This window comes from Bos indicus x Bos taurus, chromosome 14, assembly GCF_003369695.1.
Source record: "Bos indicus x Bos taurus breed Angus x Brahman F1 hybrid chromosome 14, Bos_hybrid_MaternalHap_v2.0, whole genome shotgun sequence".
NCBI lineage: Eukaryota > Metazoa > Chordata > Mammalia > Artiodactyla > Bovidae > Bos > Bos indicus x Bos taurus.
In genome coordinates this window covers 63,043,780-63,062,641 of record NC_040089.1, presented here as the reverse complement: position 1 = coordinate 63,062,641, position 18,862 = coordinate 63,043,780, and the positions used below count along the sequence as shown (strand labels likewise).

The 18,862-nt window shown below is 41.4% G+C and overlaps 1 protein-coding gene across 2 annotated transcripts in view; it reads left to right on the top strand.

Moving 5' to 3' along the window:
- The window catches only part of GRHL2 (grainyhead like transcription factor 2), a 172,675-nt gene that overhangs the window by 122,410 nt on the left and 31,403 nt on the right, over positions 1 to 18,862 (top strand). For both annotated transcript variants that reach the window (XM_027561417.1, XM_027561416.1), the window contains exons 9-11: positions 5,112 to 5,270; positions 13,027 to 13,114; positions 13,801 to 13,940. In XM_027561417.1, coding sequence (XP_027417218.1) covers positions 5,112 to 5,270; positions 13,027 to 13,114; positions 13,801 to 13,940 — 387 coding nt within the window. The remainder of the gene's footprint in view (positions 1 to 5,111; positions 5,271 to 13,026; positions 13,115 to 13,800; positions 13,941 to 18,862) is intronic.

Sequence of the window (18,862 nt, the reverse complement as noted above, 5' to 3'; positions counted from 1 at the left end):
AACTGTCTCCTGGTAGGGGCCAGTGCGCTGTAGCTCATTTCACCATTGAGACCTTCTCTACTGGATGGCTCGTTGTTACAGCTCCTCCAAGGACGAGTTAGTGCATGTGTTGCAGAATATTGCCAGTAAGCATCTGTTATTTCCATAGATCTGTCCTACTCAAGTGGCCCTTTAAATATACATATTTCATTAGCTAAGCTTTCTTAGCTGAGACCTTGGGCTGACGAGGCCACAATTAATACTGCTTCCTGTCTGTCTGGGTATATGTCCACGGTGAGTAAGCATATGGATCAATCAGTGAGCCAACCATGAATCCTATTAGCTTGGGAAATACAGAACAGTTTTCTCTTCTGGCTCCTGCAGGACTCGGGAGGCTTTATGAGGGAAAGGGAAAAAAACCAGTCTGGTTGAGGACTCTGTCAATTATAGCCACCAACAGGAAGATTTCTACATGAAATACACAGCCACAAATTGGAACAACTGCATAGCTCACCAGAGTGATCACTGATTTGCTGACATAAATCTGTGTTTATTTATACATTCTGGCCAAGAAAAACCCTATCGCCAATAATGCCAATCACAATTTAAGAAGTCAAGTGTTTCTAGAAAAGTATGCTTTTATTTTCTAACCTGTTCGATGAAGTTATTGTAATCTTTCATGGCGTGTGTGTGCTGTCACTCAGTCGTGTCCGACTCTTTGTGACCATATGGACTTTAGCCCTCCAGGCTCCTCTGTCCAGGGGATTCTCCAGGTAAGAATACTGGAGTGGGTTGCCATTTCCTCCTCCCGGGGATCTTCCCAACCCAGGGATTGAACCTACATCTCCTGCATTGCAGGCAGATTCTTTACCGCTGAGCCACCGAGAAAGCTAGCCTCAAACTTCCGTGATTGCAGGGACCACTGTTGTACCTCTGCTAGTATCCAGCACAGTCTCAGAGACATGGTAGATGCCTAAAAATATCTGTGGCGTGAGTGAATGTTCTCTGCAGTCAGGATATCTTCTACTTTTACCCTGAAAATTCAGTAGGAAAAACCAGCATGGCATCTTCCTTCTGAGTGGTCTTCATAACTTAGCTCTCCTAAATCACTTGACATTTGCATCTCTAGTTACTCTTTGCCTTTATTTTCCTAAATAATAAACAAGTATTTATGGAATCCCTGACCTTAGCCCATTGTCTCTGTGGGTTGTGTATTTCACCTGTGTCTTTCAAGTTCAGTATTCTGTGTTCTCATGGCCTCTGTACACATCTCTCTCTGGTGAGCCCTGACCACTCTGTATTGGTCATTGCTGGATTACTCATCTGTCTTCCCCTTGGACTATTAGCTCCATGAGACGGATCTGCTTTCTTCTGTATCCCCAGTGTCTAACGCTGCGTTTGAACTACTGTGAACTTGTGTTGATCTTTATAGAATGAATGAATGAAAAAGGAATGAATGAATGGAATACCCATATTTATGGTTAGATCATCTTTAGGCACTTGTTTCCGGATGCAGCTAGAGAAGTGAGATCCTGTGTCATGGTGTCCATAGGTGTTGTGATTAGCATGTCACTAAGATGTGTCATCTGGGCTTGACTGAGATTGATGTGGTGTGCTGCCTTGCTAATGTCTCTCTATTGCCAAGCAAGGGGCTCAGAAAAAGGAGATCTTTATATAGATATAGCACTAAAAATGAGAGATTTGGTTGTATGAATTACCAAAGGACGACCAGGGATATGGCCTGAAATGAATTAGATCAAAAATTTGAATGGCCTTTAAAATGCAGCTCCTGGAAAAGGGAACCCTCTTACACTGTTGGTGGGAATGCAAACTAGTACAGCCACTATGGAGAACAGTGTGGAGATTCCTTAAAAAACTGGAAATAGAACTGCCTTATGATCCAGCAACCCCACTGCTGGGCATACACACTGAGGAAACCAGAAGGGAAAGAGACACGTGTACCCCAATGTTCATCGCAGCACTGTTTATAATAGCCAAGACATGGAAGCAACCTAGATGTCCATCAGCAGATGAATGGATAAGAAAGCTGTGGTACATATACACAATGGAGTATTACTCAGCCATTAAAAAGAATACATTTGAATCAGTTCTAATGAGGTGGATGAAACTGGAGCCTATTATACAGAGTGAAGTAAGCCAGAAGGAAAAACATAAATACAGTATACTAACGCATATATATGGAATTTAGAAAGATGGTAACAATAACCCTGTGTACAAGACAGCAAAAGAGACACTGATGTATAGAACAGTCTTATGGACTCTGTGGGAGAGGGAGAGGGTGGGAAGATTTGGGAGAATGGCAATGAAACATGTAAAATATCATGTAGGAGGCGAGTTGCCAGTCCAGGTTCGATGCACGATGCTGGATGCTTGGGGCTGGTGCACTGGGACGGCCCAGGGGGATGGTATGGGGAGGGAGGAGAGAGGAGGGTTTGGGATGGGGAGCGCATGTATGCCTGTGGTGGATTCATTTTGATGTTTGGCAAAACTAATGCAATTGTGTAGAGTTTAAAAGTGGAATAAAATTAGGAAAAAAAAAAGAAAAGACATTTCTACAAAGAAAGGGAATAAAGACAATCCTGTATAATAACTAGAAATGGTGTACAATTTTTAAAATTTAAATACAATACACTATATTGTACACTTGTAACATATAATAAAGATGATGGAGAAGGTCAAAAAAAAAAAAATAAAAAATAAAATGCAGCTCCTGGAAGTGGCTCTTTGCTTTCTGCAGGGTGTTTTCTGGGGGTGTTGCTATGATATGAAAGGCTTTAGGACAAGAGTTTGAAGGTGAATAAAGATTTCAAAGGGACCAAATAAAACAAGAGTCAGATAATACATCTGATGAAATGGATTTCATAATACATAACTGTACAATTTTAAAACAGTGAGTTTAAAGTTTTCTGTTGAATACAAATAATAAGCTGGAATCAAGATTGCAGGGAGAAATATCAATAACCTCAGATATGCAGATGACAACACCCTTATGGCAGAAAGTGAAGAGGAACTCAAAAGCCTCTTGATGAAAGTGAAAGAGGAGAGTGAAAAAGTTGGCTTAAAGCTCAACATTCAGAAAACGAAGATCATGGCGTCCGGTCCCATCACTTCATGGGAAATAGATGGGGAAACAGTGGAAACAGTGTCAGACTTTATTTTTCTGGGCTCCAAAATCACTACAGATGGTGACTGCAGCCATGAAATTAAAAGACGCTTACTCCTTGGAAGGAAAGTTATGACCAACCTAGATAGCATATTGAAAAGCAGAGACATTACTTTGCCAACAAAGATCTGTCTAGTCAAGGCTATGGTTTTTCCTGTGGTCATGTATGGATGTGAGAGTTGGACTGTGAAGAAGGCTGAGCACCGAAGAATTGATGCTTTTGAACTGTGGTGTTGGAGAAGACTCTTGAGAGTCCCTTGGACTGCAAGGAGATCCAACCAGTCCATTCTAAAGGAGATCAGCCCTGGGATTTCTTTGGAAGGAATGATGCTAAAGTTGAAACTCCAGTACTTTGGCCACCTCATGCGAAGAGTTGACTCATTGGAAAAGACTCTGATGCTGGGAGGGATTGGGGGCAGGAGGAGAAGGGGATGACAGAGGATGAGACGGCTGGATGGCATCACTGACTCGACGGACGTGAGTTTGAATGAACTCTGGGAGTTGGTGATGGACAGGGAGGCCTGGCATGCTGCAGTTCATGGGGTCGCAAAGAATTGGACACGACTGAGAGACTGAACTGAACTGAACTGACTGAACTGAAAATAGTATCAAGGATGTAATCTATTGTGCCTCTTTTTCCCCAGAGACTGCCTCTTCTATTCATGTAGTCACCAGATAAATCTAAGTGCTGTCCTTATATCCCTGCGTGCGTGCTGTCGCTCAGTCATGTCCAACTCTTTGTGACCCTATGGACTGCAGGCCACCAGGCTCCTCCATCCATAGGATTCTTTAGGCAAGAATACTGGAGTGGGTTGCTATGCCCTCCTCCAGGGGATCTTTCTGACCCAGGGTCAGACCCGAGTCTCTTATGTCTCCTGCTTTGGCAGGCGAGTTCTTTACCACTAGCACCACCTGGAAAGCCCCCTTATATCCCTAGTCCTTCATAAATAAAGTGGTATGTATTGATGTCTATATACTATAGAAAAGGAGGATAAATTTAATCATTTGTATTCCTCCTTCCATTCCTCTCAGTATTTTATAATGAGATTATTATTTTTAGTTCTGTTGGGCAGTTCCATTTTTTCAGATTCATATCATTTTGCTTGTCTCTCTTGATACCTCATGTTGTAAGATGAGAATGCTGATGTCTTTACTACCCGTCCCTCCTCCTGTTCCATGTCTTACTTTGCCAGCTCTTTTACTTTTTCACCAAGTTGAAAGCATCTTAGCATTTTATATTCTGTTCTTTGGAGAGGGTTTAAGAATGATTTAATGGGAAAATTGAAAACCAAAAACTAGAAATGGCTTGACTGAGATCTGGTTGATGTTAGAGCTGGGACTAAAACCTGGGGCTTTTGACTCTCAGTCTAGTGGGCTTTCTAGATAAATTCGTTGACCTCATTCATCAGATGTTTATTGAATGGTTATTCTCTGCTAGGCATTACATTAAGTACCAGTAATACAAAAATAATAAAAAATTGTCTCAAATCTCATACTCTCATGAAAATAAGAAAAATAGATGTGTAAACAAACAACTATGTTTCGATGCAATAAGATGCAAAGGAAGATGTTGTGTAGCTTTTTTTTTTTTTAACCCCCACAGGTCAGAGATTATAGAAATCGATGTAATTATTAAAAGTTACAGTTTTTATATGTTGAGGAGATAGTGTTTCACCCAACTAACTTATGCATGTTTGGAAAATAAGGCATTGCTGATATAAAGATAAATTTAAATTGTCTGTTTCAAGTTTAAATATAAAAGCAAAAATGTTGTAAATTTATAACTAGAAATTATAATAAATCAGTTTTATGTGAGAATATCCACATATTCTTTAGTTGTACTTTTAGGTTTGTTTAATATTCTAATTTTAAGTCTAAGGTTTATGCATTTTTTTAATAGATCTTTTATATGGTGACTCGTGAACTTTTTCCTTTCTTCCTCCCTCAGATTTTCATCACCGTGAACTGCCTGAGTACAGATTTCTCCTCCCAAAAAGGAGTGAAAGGACTTCCTTTGATGATTCAGATTGATACATACAGTTATAATAATCGTAGCAATAAACCCATTCATAGAGCTTATTGCCAGATCAAGGTCTTCTGCGACAAAGTGAGTAAAGATGACAGTTTGTCATAAAGGTATTTTTGTTATTAGATATTACTTTTGATGACATTTCCCCCTTGTCACCTTTTCTTGTCTAGTGGTGTCCAAATAATCACTTTCCAGTCACAGTGGGAGTGGCAATCTTTCATTCTCAGTTCTTATTAGCTATCTCCGGAGCCATCAACTGTATTTGTTTTTTTTCGGTCAATCATTCTAGCACTAATTTAATGACTGACATTGTGCTGTGCTGTGAGTCTGATTCACATAGATATAACTGATCTAATAGATGGATAGTTTTTAATGGGTAGGTAGATCTTGTCCCAGAACATACTAATATAACCTCTTTTATGGGTTAAATGGGGTCTCCTCTAGAGCCTTTTGGAATGGACACAGTACCTTTTAAGTATGTTCACTAGCAAACATGATGCTTCAGGAGGACATGTAGTTTTTGAGTCTTCTTGAATCCCCCTGTATGAGATAGATCAATTAGAATAGCAAAGATTAAAATCCCATGTTTACGTGATGAGAGACCCTTACAAATCCCAAATGTGAACGGGACCAAGCATCAACAGTTTCAGAACCTGTATGATGTCAGCATCATGAGGGAAAATAATGGACTCAATTGATGACCGAAGAACAGGACACTGTCAAGTGGTCCATGATAGCAGAGAGTGCAGTGGGCCATCGAGGACATCTGGTGAGACTGGGGTAGAAGGATGGAGTGTGCAGACTTGAATTTACTGCTGGGTGGGTGCAAGGGTACAAAACATTGGAGTGTTTGGGGCTCTATAAACTTGGGAAAGTTACAAGTTGAAGTTCCCTTCTAGGATAAAAATCCTGCTCTGAGAAAAGGCTGCTGGGAGTAGAATCCAAGTTGAGTTAGACAAAAACAAAGCAAAGGTTCAAAGGAATGAGAAGTTCCAATTAAAAAGGAAGAGGGGAAAGAAAACAGAGTAGTGAGATCTCAGGAAATACAGGACGATTTTCTGTTATCACTTTGTGAACACAGCTAGAGTAGGAGCATGAGGACCATCAAGCTAGAAGAATTATCCTAACTTACTCATTTCACTTAGAAATGACTAACAGAAAAAATGTTGAGTCCCCTACAGTGTTACATGAAAAATATAATTAAGATTAGACTAACTTCTTGTGGACCATGGATGCATGCCAGAAAGACATGCCCCCGAAACAGGTGATACATATTATATGTCCTTATGTCTATAGCCTACTGTTTCAGATGGGCTGAGAATTAACAAAATTTTAAAATATGAAATTAACAAAATCATGGAAATTATGAAGAACAACATAAACAACAATTTGAAAAACTCAGACATGAGATGTTTGGAGACCAGAATGACTTGAAAAGAGATATAGTAGAATTCAGGAAAAAATTTAGAAGTGGAAGATTAAAATGTTTCAGAAGTAAAGACTACTACATGGGAGTAAATAAATGTCAAAGATAATTCCTTAAGAACAATACAAGTATAAAATGGCAAAATTTTAAAAACTTGAAGAAATGAGAAAACAATTAAGAGAAAATAATAGATACAGAAGAGAGGGAAAGAAGATGCAAAAACATATAATATGTATCTTTGTGGGAGAAAACATAAACAATGGAACAGAAGAAAAGCTAAAAAAGGACAAATCAGGAAAACTTAAAAAGAACATATTTTTAATGAGCTACCAGGCACTTGGGAAAGTTGATTGAGGATAGCCAATATCAAAAGCCATTGGACTTTAAAAATATTCTTTGGGCATCTAAGAAAAATAAAATAGACAATGGGTCATTAATTTTTTTCATTAATTTTTACTGGAGTGTAGTTGATGTACAGTGTTGTCTTGGTTCCAGGCGCATAGCAAAGTGAATCAGCCACACACACACATATATCCACTCTTTTCCAGACTTTCCTCCCATAGAGGCCACCACACAGGGTTGAGCTGAGTTCCCTGTGTTATGCAGTAGGTCCCTATTAGCCATCTACTTTATATATGGTAGGCAATGAATCATTTATAAGGAAACTTTTATTATCAAGCTTTTCAACAGCAGCGCCTTGTCAGGAGACAGTGATATTTAAAGTAACCAAGTAAAGAAAATGTGAGCCAAGGATTTTACATCCAGCCAAGCTGATTTTCAAGTATAAGGAAAACAGGCAAATGCAAAACAAAATAAAACAAGGAAACAAAACCACCAGTGAACAAACAACCAAAAGGGCAAAAATCCAAGGAATATTTCTGCTCGAGGAATCTAGTAAAAAATTCTGTTTAGACACCAATATGACTGTAAAGACATTGATAAAAGGACTGACAGTGAGCATTCCACGTGTTTTTATCTTGGATAAAATGATGGGAGAGACAGGAATGGCAATATGATATATTCTGACAATAATCAAGACATAATTATTTAGCAATTGGGTAGGGTAGGGAGAGAATATGAAAAATTGAATAAACTGGCAACTGCTGTTGCTGTTATTTTAGTTTCTAAGTCATGTCCAATTCTTTTGTGACCCCATGGACTGTAGCTGCCAGGCTCCTCTGTTCATGGGATTTCCCAGGCAAGAATACTAGGGTGGGCTGTCATTTCCTTCTCCAGGGGATCTTCCCAACCCAGGGATCAAACCCGAGTCTCCTGCATTGCAGGCAGATTCTTTACTACTGAGCTGCCAGGGAGTTGGCTGGATGTAAAAGAGTAGGAGTTCAGTTAGATCCTGGGGAGAAGACAGAAAGGGGAAAAAGAGGTTAGTGGCTAATTCAGAATTGCCAGCACTCTTAACGGTGCTGCAGTCAGATGTAGATCAAAGAGCTTATAGGGCCATTAAAATGTCTGAGTTGTCGTTTAGCAGAGTTGGAGAGGAGGAAGAAGTGGGCATCTCTGAACAGAAGGCAGAGATGATCATGAGACGAGAGAAGGAAGCAAATTAACTCGAACTGCACTGAGTTTAGGGACATGTGGCATAATGGAAAATGTCTCTAAAATCTCGATAGCGTTTCAAGTTGCAATGATTTCAATTAGTGCTAATTGTCAGAGCAGCACAGCCCTCTCAGGCCCAGTTAGGCAGCTTCCATGATATAGAGGAGGCACAGGTAGGTCTGTAGACACAGTTGTTATGTAGATGAGAAAATTGCCAGTGAGCACAGGTAACTCGCCAGAGTCATGTGGCGAAAAAGCAGAGTAGCTGCGTGTAAATCCATGTCTGATCCCAAACTCAGATTCCTTATATCTTTAATTCAACATATTAAATGTTAAGAAAGCATTTTCAAATGATGTACAAGGTGGAATTTTTAAAGTACGCATGGGAGAACAGTTAACTGATTTGAATTCCCTTCTTTTATTCCAGAAGTTTCAAGGGGAATAGTAGAATCCCCCTCCCTGAATCTCCTTCTTGGAAGGAAGGAGGAAGATTAGGAACAAGGAGAAAAGGAAGGAAGGGTGGAATGGAGGCCCTGGGCAATCTGTTTACCTTTATGTCACAGCTGGAATTGAAAGTATGAAAGAGAAGGCTTAAGAGATGCTCGTATAATTATTTGTTTTGAGTGTTGATGTAATAAATACTAAAAATAAAAATAAAGCATAAAATGCAGAATAAACAGAGTGCCATATTGTTCACTATGCCCTAGAATGAGAGGGACTCCAAGGAACTAGTGATGTAAAGAGTCTCTAGTGGGTCGCTTTTTAGTTAACATGATGATGAGGATCAGGAAACTCATAGGGAAGGAATCTCATGGGATAAGCAGAGTATATTAATCTTAACTGCTCTTAATTATTCCAATAAGCTAGATGCAAAATCTTTTGCTATGATTTGTCATTATATTTGTAGCCATGATTTCAAAATACAGGCAAAACTCACTCCTGGGACATTTTAGTTCTTGCACTTTCAAATGTGTGTATAAATGCAAAAGATTAATTTGAATCATCTTCTAAAGCAAAAGAATTAAGAGCTATTCCATTTTCAGTTCAGTTCAGTCGCTCAGTCGTGTCCGACTCTCTGCGACCCCATGAATCACAGCACGCCAGGCCTCCTGTCCATTACCAACTCCCAGAGTTCACTCAGACTCACGTCCATCGAGTCATTGATGCCATCCAGCCATCTCATCCTCTGTCGTCCCCTTCTCCTCCTGCCCCCAATCCCTCCCAGAGTCAGAGTCTTTTCCAATGAGTCAACTCTTCACATTCCATTTTAAAACTGTAAATTTCCCACAAAACAGATGGAATTTTGTACTATTTATAGTTCCCTAGGTTGATTTCTAATTAATGCACCTGTAAGATTGCAGATGAAAATAAAGGACTTCTCTCCCTTTTTTTGATATTAAAATTTCGTTTTTTGAAATACATATGTTTATGAATTAAAAATTCAGGATCTGCTATATGGCTATATCTTTATCAATACTTTTGTCTGTATTTTTATGGGCTCAGTCACTCAATTGTGTCCAGCTCTTTGTGATCCCATCAACTGTAGCCAGACAGGCTTCTCTGTCAATGGAATTTTCCAGGCAAGAATACTAGAGTGACTTGCCATTTCCTACTCCAGGGGATCTTCCCAACCCAGGGTTTGAACCTGCATCTCTTGTGTCTCCTATGTTGGCAGATGGATTCTTTACTACTACGCTACCTGGGAAGCAGATATCTTTATATCTGTATTTAATTCAGTTATCTTTCATGAAAAGCAAGAATCATATTACTGCAAAGAGCAACTATATATTGTTCAAAACTTGAAAATAAAGCCACCTTCTCCTAAGAATTTTCCCCCTCTTTATTAATTCTTGCTTAGAATTATCTTGGAGATTATAAAAAACTAAAGATATTTTTCCAAAATACCTTCTCGGTATCTTGGCCTACTTTAAATAGGTTAAGGCCACATTATTGAGACAAATTTAAGAGAAACAATTTAAGTATCAAATACAAATATAAAGATAGCCATCACCTCTCAAGAGGTGGCAAAGGTGATCACAGTATAATCAGGAAATCCTCTGGCATCTTTTTTTCTTTTCTCCAAATTTAACGCTTCATAATGAACATCTAAGTGGGGGAAATTATTTTCAAATGATAAATTTGGTATTTGTAGCAAATTATACCCTTCTGGAAGAACCAGACTTTTTTACATTTTAATGAGAGTGAAAATATTTTCCAGAAGCTTTGGGTCACAAATAATCAAAAGAAGGAAAGGAATTCTTGGAAGGTCATGTTCAAGGATGGTTCTTCATCATAATTGAATGTATCAAAGCTGCCCTGGGTCACTGTGAATCAAAGCGTTATTTTAAACATGAGGACGGTGGTCCTCCTAAGTTTGGATACTATCAGAATTGTTTTGGAGTGCTGCTCTCTGGGCCTTGAGGGCAGGGAGTTTCTTACATAGATGTGGTGCCCGGACTAGGCTCTATGGAGAACTACTCTGTGTTTTATGTTAATCCTTCAGGTTTGGCGTATCAAAGAACCCCTGTAAAATGATAAGCAGGTGGCTTTATTTCCTAAAAATTGACACTGAACATATATAAACCTTGGAACGGTAATTTCAGAACTTTTCTTCACATAAATTGTACAAGACAGAAGACTAATTTTAAAATAAAATTGCTCGACAAACTTTGGGATGTGTCTTCAATGAGTTATAATTTATGTAGGTACATTTCTATATTTTGACTTACATGCAATACTATATTGTACAGAACTTCAAATACAGAGAAAAAAGTCTTACATGGACACAACTACAAATGAATAATAAGGGCCTTTTGCTTCTTTTTCACACCCATTTGAACAAAGTCATGTTTGTGCATTTAGCACTTTATTTTTTTCTGAAAATATTATACCTTATCTAGACAAAAATCTCTACAAAACTTTTAGTATATCTTGAAGAGACTTTCCAAGGAAATATTTTTATATTTTATCTCCTTCTTTCTATGAATTTCTATGGTTTATAAACATCAGTGACAATTTAAAACTTAAAAATAGAGCACTGTAAATGATTAGTCTCTTTTTGGAGTAGAAGCTTTTTGACATAAAAATGCATATTTATAATATCCGTTTAAACTATTATAAGCATCCAAATCTTACCAATGTAAAGTTCTTAGAGCTCTCCTGGCACAGAGGAAGTGCCACATCTGATTAGCTGTCATCACTTGTTCATGAAGAATTAGCTCTAAAGCCGTGTCCTTTATGATGGATGCCTCCCTTGGCCACATGTCTCCATTGTGTCATGGCCTTACTTTGGCCAGAATTGGGATTGTGTTTTTTTTTTTTTTTTTAAGCCAGATTGATAAGCAAAATCTATATTTCAGTGTTTTACTTCTAAACCATTAGCGTGCCCCTTTCTGTGAATTGCCTTCATGACTCTTGTCCATTTTTTAACTGGTATGATAGTTGCTGTTTTCTTTTTAACTTTGAATCATTATTTATATGTTATTGATTTAACACTTTATATGAGATTTTACGGGCTTCCCTGGTTGCTTAGGCAGTAAAGAATCCGCCTGCAGTGTGGGAGACCTGGGTTTGATCCCTGGGTTGGGAAGATCCCCTGGAGGAGGGCACGGCAACCCACTCCAGTATTCTGGCCTGGAAAATCCCCAAGGACAGAGGCACCTGGTGGGCTACAGTCCATGGGGTCACAAAATGTCAGACACGACTGAGTGACGAAGCCCAGCACAGCACAGCACATGAGATTTATATAGCAAGTATTTCTACCAACTTGTCCCTTCCTTTTTAATTGATCTGTGTGCATTTTACAGAAGGATTAAATTGTATATTCTCAGATCTATCTCTTTTGTGTGTGATAACTTGGGGATTTTCTAGGGGTAGAGGTTGCTGAGCAGTCCACACTTTGCTGTTTTTTAAATGTGCTGCCACAAAGGGCAGAAATAGTGAGGATTTGAAATGTAGGAGGAGTCGAGGCTGGGAGAGGTGTCGCGTTAGAGCGCCTTGGAAATACAGGTATAGATGGACTTCCCTGCCACAAGAATGGAGAGAGGGAAAGGCAAAGGGAACTATGTGGAAATGTCTGTATTTGGGGCGTGAGAAGAGGAAAATGAGTCAGCAAAGCTGACATCAAAGGGTGACCAAAAAGAGAAGAGGATGATCAAAGAATTGTGGAAGACCAAGAGGGCAAGAGACATGGGTGATGGTCAGCTGGTTAATTTGGATGGAGTTGGCAAGAGATGCCAATGAAAAAGTCAAATTACAGGGAACAGAGGAGCAAAAAGGCAAATTGAATGCCATTTCCAGGAGCATATGAACATATGAAGACTAAAGCCCAGATCGTAGTTGTATATACAAAATCTTACACCTTGTGTAGTTTGCTTCAGCCCTACCTCATTTCCTCTTCTGTAATAATTTTTTAAAGTTCCATACCAAGGAGCAAAGGAAAAGTTTTATAGGAAATTCATACTCAACTTTCATGCCCACTCCATGATTAGGAAAGATAGCAGGCCAATGCGTCATCCTACAACATTTTATTTTAAATAAATACCACTAAAATTACTTAACCGGCTTTACTGGGATAGGGAACTGAGTCTGGCCTTTCTGTAATTGGAATTGTTTAGATAGGCAAGATACCAAAAAAGGGGAGACTTTGGGAGGAGTGGGATCCCTCCCTCCCCCAGGACGTCAGCAACATCAGGTAGACTGAGGGGCGGTCGACCTCGCTGGAGGTTGGAGCCGCGGCTGCTGGCCTCCCCTCCCCACGTTTTATTTCTTATCCCTGTGACTTGTGTGTGCACAATTGTTTTGCACTTTCTGGTAACATGCCTGGCATTGTCTGCATTTGTTTTTCCCTGTCAGGGAGCAGAAAGAAAAATCCGAGATGAAGAGAGGAAGCAGAACAGGAAGAAGGGGAAAGGCCAGGCCTCCCAGACCCAGTGCAACAATTGTGAGTGTGGCTGAGAAGGGGGGTGGGCTTCAGCCGGGCCAGGTCCACCAAGGAATGGGTGGAAAGAAGTGGGTTGCAGGTAAAATATGCACGTCCAAGTTATGGCTGGGCTTCCCTGGTGGCTCAGACAGTAATGAATCCTCCTGCAATGAGGGAGACCTGGGTTCAACCTCTGAGCTGGGAAGTTCTTCTGGAAGAGGGCATAGCAACCCACTCCAGTATTCTTGCCTGGAGAATCCCCATGGACAGAGGAGCCTGGCGGGCTTCCGTCCATGTGGTTGCAAAGAGTCAAACGCAACTGAGCAACTAAGCACAGCACAAGTTATGGCTAGCCACGGCGATGGGGTGAACCATCCCTGTGCAAAGCAAATAGGATCATGTGATTACGTCAGAGCTAGGAGGGAGGTTCTCATACTCCAGAGACCAACATCCTCCTTCTCCAGACAAATCTAGGGTGCAGAGAGTGACAGGAGAGCACCCCTTCAGGAGTGTTCACTCCAAGTGCACACTCTTTCTGCTGGTCTGGTGATGGGAGAGGGCAGGCTTTTAAAGTCTGTTCACATATATGGCATTTGGGAAGCTTCATAGGAGACCATTGCGAACTTTAGCCAAGACTAGAGCTTACAAGTGAGAGATCTTAAGTCATCCACGACCCTTGCACTTACGGGTTTTGTGATCGTGTCCAGCCTCTGATGGGAAGTTGGCAGCGATACCGTTACAGAAGAAGAGTGACGTCACCTACTTCAAGACAATGCCTGATCTGCACTCCCAGCCCGTCCTCTTCATACCTGATGTTCACTTCGCAAACCTGCAGAGAACAGGACAGGTATGGCTGACCCGCTCACATCGCCTGCCATCCATCCACTCGGCAGGTAGAGCCTTAAGAGACCATCACTTCAGGCGCTATTGACCTGAAAAATAAAATCTATGCGTTCGACCAAAAGTCAGCCATTTCCTACAGAAAATGTAATTTTATAGAAAGGAATGTCTCAGGAGAGGAAACCAACTTACTAAGGGGAAGGTGAGAGTGAGCTGATAATAGTGAAGTGTTGACAAAGCAATGAAAGAGGAAGAAAGTAAGAAGGCTGATAACCTGTAAGGCAAGTTTTGTGAGTTTTGTTCTGTGGGATCCGCATGATGCGATAGGGCTCCATCTAATGGTGGGAAATTGAACTGCACCCATTGGAAAGTTGCTTAAGAGGAAAATTCTGTTAAAAACTTTTTCTTAGTAAATTGACAGTTACTGTTGAATAGGTAAATTATTTTAAACCAAAAGAAAAATGAGATTGTAGACAAGCCTTTTAAAAGACAATTCCTGTCTTCTAGTTCTAGTTACAAGTGAAATTATAGAGATAATATAATAATACATAAACACCCAATAATTAACTCCTTATGGTAGCTCACGTTAATGATATGCAGCCGCTAAAATTATAATTAGGAAAACTATGTAGCAACATAGGAACTAGTTATGATAATGTTAGGTGGGGAAAAGGTAGAATATTCATTTGTGTCTATACTGTGATTCCAAATACTGGGTTGGCCTAAAATTTCATTTGGGTTTTTTGCAAGATGTTACAAGAAAAATTGTAATACTTGATGAGTAAGCTTAAGAGATGGATAATTTTTCTTGCTTTTTGTAATGTCTTAATATTGTCTATTTTATGTGATAAATTAAAATTGTGTGAAAAAAAATTACTTCCCTAGCTTTAGCCAGAATTGTCTTCCTGTTGAGAAATAGGTGCATACTGACACATTCAAGTTTTTCTTCCATTCTAGCGTTCAGGTACTCACTGGAATTGACCTTAGTCTAGGAACAGAAATCATTATTGGCTTAACTTTCTTTTTCTTGAGAATATTTTGTCCCTGGGCCATTTCATTTTGTGTATGAGACAAACCAGTTATACAACCAGAACTTTTTAATTGGTGTTTTTGATGCCAACTAAATATGGGTAGCAGAATACCCCCTAGTTCTTTTTCTTAAGAGTGCATTACATTAAAATTTAACATTCTCCTCTTGTCTTACTTGTCTGATAGGAAAAAGACACAGAGATGAAAGGAAGAATGTAATGATTTATTACGACATGAGTGCCAGGGCCTGATTTTATTTTTTAATTCCCAAGAACGTGGTGATTTGTGTATTTGCAGTCTTTGTAAATACGTGCTGTATTTTGAAGCTAGGTCGTCACACTTTTAGGAAAGAGGGGATGGTTGAATTAACTTGCTCTCATTGTTTCCTGTTGTGATTCTGGCTTCAGCCCTGTGTCAAAGCTGACAGCCTGACCTGTTCTCTTGGCAAGATTTCTCTAAAATACGCAAAGCTGTAAATGAATCTTAAGAGGAAAACTGACCAAATGTGACGGCTCGTGACTGTCTCTGGCCTCACGTACCCCCTCTGTGTCCTGAGCGGGACTCCTAGCCTGTGGCTGAGCAGAAGGAAAGTGTAGTCTTTCCCATTTGTTGGTTTCAGCAGTTTGCAAAGCAGCCCAACCAGCGTCCCTTGGGGCATCAGCAAAGTTAAGTCCTGCTGTCCTTGAAGAGCCTCAGGCTTTCCCTGTGGCTTTGGAGTCAGAATGTAGGGGGTCAGTGAGGGAGCCTGCCTGAGCCCCGGGTGACAAAGGAACGCACTCTTCTGTGTGCTGGGACAGTGTGTGAACATCCTGTGGTTGATCAACGTGCTTGGCTGAAGGAAAAGAGCACCTGCGGTAGCTGGTCAGGACTAGAAAGGCTGCCTTTCCTTAGAAGAGTCAGGAGTTTGGGGGGATGAGTCCAGAGGCAGGAGGGAAGAAGGCAGTGCTCTGATGTTGGAAGTGGGCGAGGGACAGGGCTTGGTGAGCTTCGACAGGCCACACGAGAGCCAGCTGTGGCAGGTCACGAGCTGGCCCAGTTCTCCCATAAGGGAGCAGAGATGGAAGGGAGGAAGGCAGGTGATGGTGTGATGCTCAGTAACCGCTGCTGCCATGGACCTGGCGAAGTCAGCCACGTGGCAGCCCTTCAGCTGCAGAACAAGCCGCCGGCTAGCTTTCACTGTCAGCCCACATGTCCCCTTCTCCCTCCATGTCTCACTGATTCACTCGTGGGTTGAAATAGTCACCGGATGGTTATCAAACACTCACAGGAGGGCATTCTTACCGAGTCCATGCTCATTCCGCTCCCTGCACGACAGGCCAGTAAATCAGAGACGAGGAATGTGGAGGCAAGGAATGTGACATCATTCAGAAAGCAAGCAGACCAAGAAGGTGGCAGACTAGTATGTCCAAATGATCATCTTCTCTGGGCCTGGATGCCAGTTTCTGTTATAGAACAGAGATGGGGAGGAGGTGAGGAAGTAAAATAAAAAGGTCATGAGTCTTGCAAGTATCTCCTGGAATGGCCAGCCTGAGGTGGGATGGTGGGGGGGGGAGGTGGGAGGGGGACAGGTTGTGTTAATGTCTTTTTTTTTTGTAAAATTCAGGCAGAGGGGCAGGGTTCCCCAGGCAGGCCTTTTAGTAAACAAAAGCAACGGGGGAAGGGAAGCAAAAGTTAAAGAAACAGATCCACCATGGAGTCAGATTTTGTTGTCCCCTGAAACAGCATGAACCCAGGGTGCAGGCACTATGGAGGTCTCTGGTTTCCCTCTCCTCGCATTAAAGCCCAGAAGATCCAACCAGTCCATTCTAAAGGAGATCAGTCCTGGGTGTTCATTGGAAGGACTGATGCTGAAGCTGAAACTCCAATACTTTGGCCACCTCATGCGAACAGTTGACTCATTGGAAAAGACCCTGATGCTGGGAGGGATTGGGAGCAGGAGGAGAAGGGGACGACAGAGGATGAGATGGCTGGATGGCATCACTGACTCGATGGACATGAGTCTGAGTGAACTCCGGGAGTTGGTGATGGACAGGGAGGCCTGGCGTGCTGCGATTCATGGGGTCACAAAGAGTCGGATGCGACTGAGCGACTGAACTGAACTGATGCAAGGGGCCTTTTGTCAAGAACCCTTGAAAAGAAGTGATAGAGGAGCTTGGGAGAAATCGTGGGCTGCGTAGGCCTCGTTCCTCTGGATCCCATGTACCTGGCAGGAATCAGCCTCCCTCAATGCACCTGAACCCAGGGAGGACATCCCTTCTCTTCTCCTTTACACCCTCGAGAGCCGTCTCCCTGACCTGTGGCTTGTAAGCCACTTCCACCCAAATCACAGGCGTTCTTGATAAGAATTCAGGTTCCCAAGGTTTATTCCAGGTCTTTCAAATTAAAATCTCCTAAGGGGAGCCTGGGAATTTGTGTTTATGAGAAGTTCTCCAGATCGTTTTTATGTGTTCTGAAGTTTGAGAACACTGTCCAAAAATCAAATTTGTGCAATAAGCACTAGAGCCAACTAGGAAGAGATGGTGGGTCATCCCGTGTGAGGAGGAGGAGGAGGAGTGGCGGTGCTGGGAGGCGACGGGAGCAGCACAGTACAGGCTGCCCAGGAAGCCGGGGGACACTCAAGAGAAGGTCGCTTCTGGCTCTGGATCACCAGGCACCTTTGCAGAGAGCTGGCCGTTACCCTGCCTGGGCAGTGAAGCAGGGCGGGTGTATTATGCCACATTTAAAGAAAGCAGCAAAAAAACAAGTCAGCATCAGTCTTGGGTCCAGTGCTGTGGCCCAGGCTCCCTGGCTTATGTGGGTCCCTCTGTATACATCTAAATAAATAGTCCATTCTGAGCATAACCCAGTGCTCTGATGCCACACTGAAACTTGGGGCGTGGGGAGGAAACGTCTTACCTTCACCTTCATTGCCTTGTGTTTAAGAAGAAAGGATACAATACTACCATAAACATTAAAAAGTTTAAGAGGAAAAAGTTCCCCATGGAAATCTCAGCCAATGACTAATATGACTCATTCCCGAAGAGTTCCAGGTAACGAGCTCTGTTGTATAACTAAGTCTGGGCTTGGCGGCATCCTGGAAACTGGCACGAGCCTTTGAGAAAGTTTACACGGAGGGTGTCATGGCTGTGGCAGGGACATTGATGAAATGGACTGGAACCCAAAGGTGATTTTTGAAGTTTAATGTGTGAATGTTGGATACTAACGAGTGTCATTCTTCACCCAAATGCAAATGATCCTGAAGCACATAGTTAAAGCTCTTGAAAGGCCCACAGTTAATTGCCGTAAATAACTGGGTGAAGAGGACTTAACATACACAGCAGCTCCCCCTCTGGATTTCCAGAGCTGCATAAAATAATAAGGATGCTTCATAATGTCTTTAAATCTGATTTGGCCTGTTGCCAGGCTGACCACCTAAAGAAGTCTCTTTCCCTTCTGGCCAGAACACCTCCTATAGCCAGAAATACCTCCTAGGGCTAGGTGACATTTCCTGGCCTGAAGATAGTTGACTCCTAGATTTTTGTGGTCATGGGACCAGGGTAGCCCAAGTCCCTTTGGGAAATAAACAAAGGCCTGGGCTTACTGCCTGGTACTTGCTTCCCTCCCTTTACCAAAGTATACCAGTCTGCAATCAGCTCACTTGTGGACTGGATGGGATCGGTTACTTACAGGCCCTGTGCCAAGGTCCTTCTAAGCAATGATTTTTAAATCTTGCTAAAATATTTCCTTAATGTCTAAAGCAAGGTTTGGCTTTGATCTTTAGGTGATCTGATCAGACTGATTTGAGCTAGAAATAGTCAGATTTCTAATTTTAGTTCATTAACGTCTAAGAATTAACCCTAGGAGACTGTTGAAGAGCTTAAATTTGTATTCGACACACACAGATTTGTATTAGACACATAC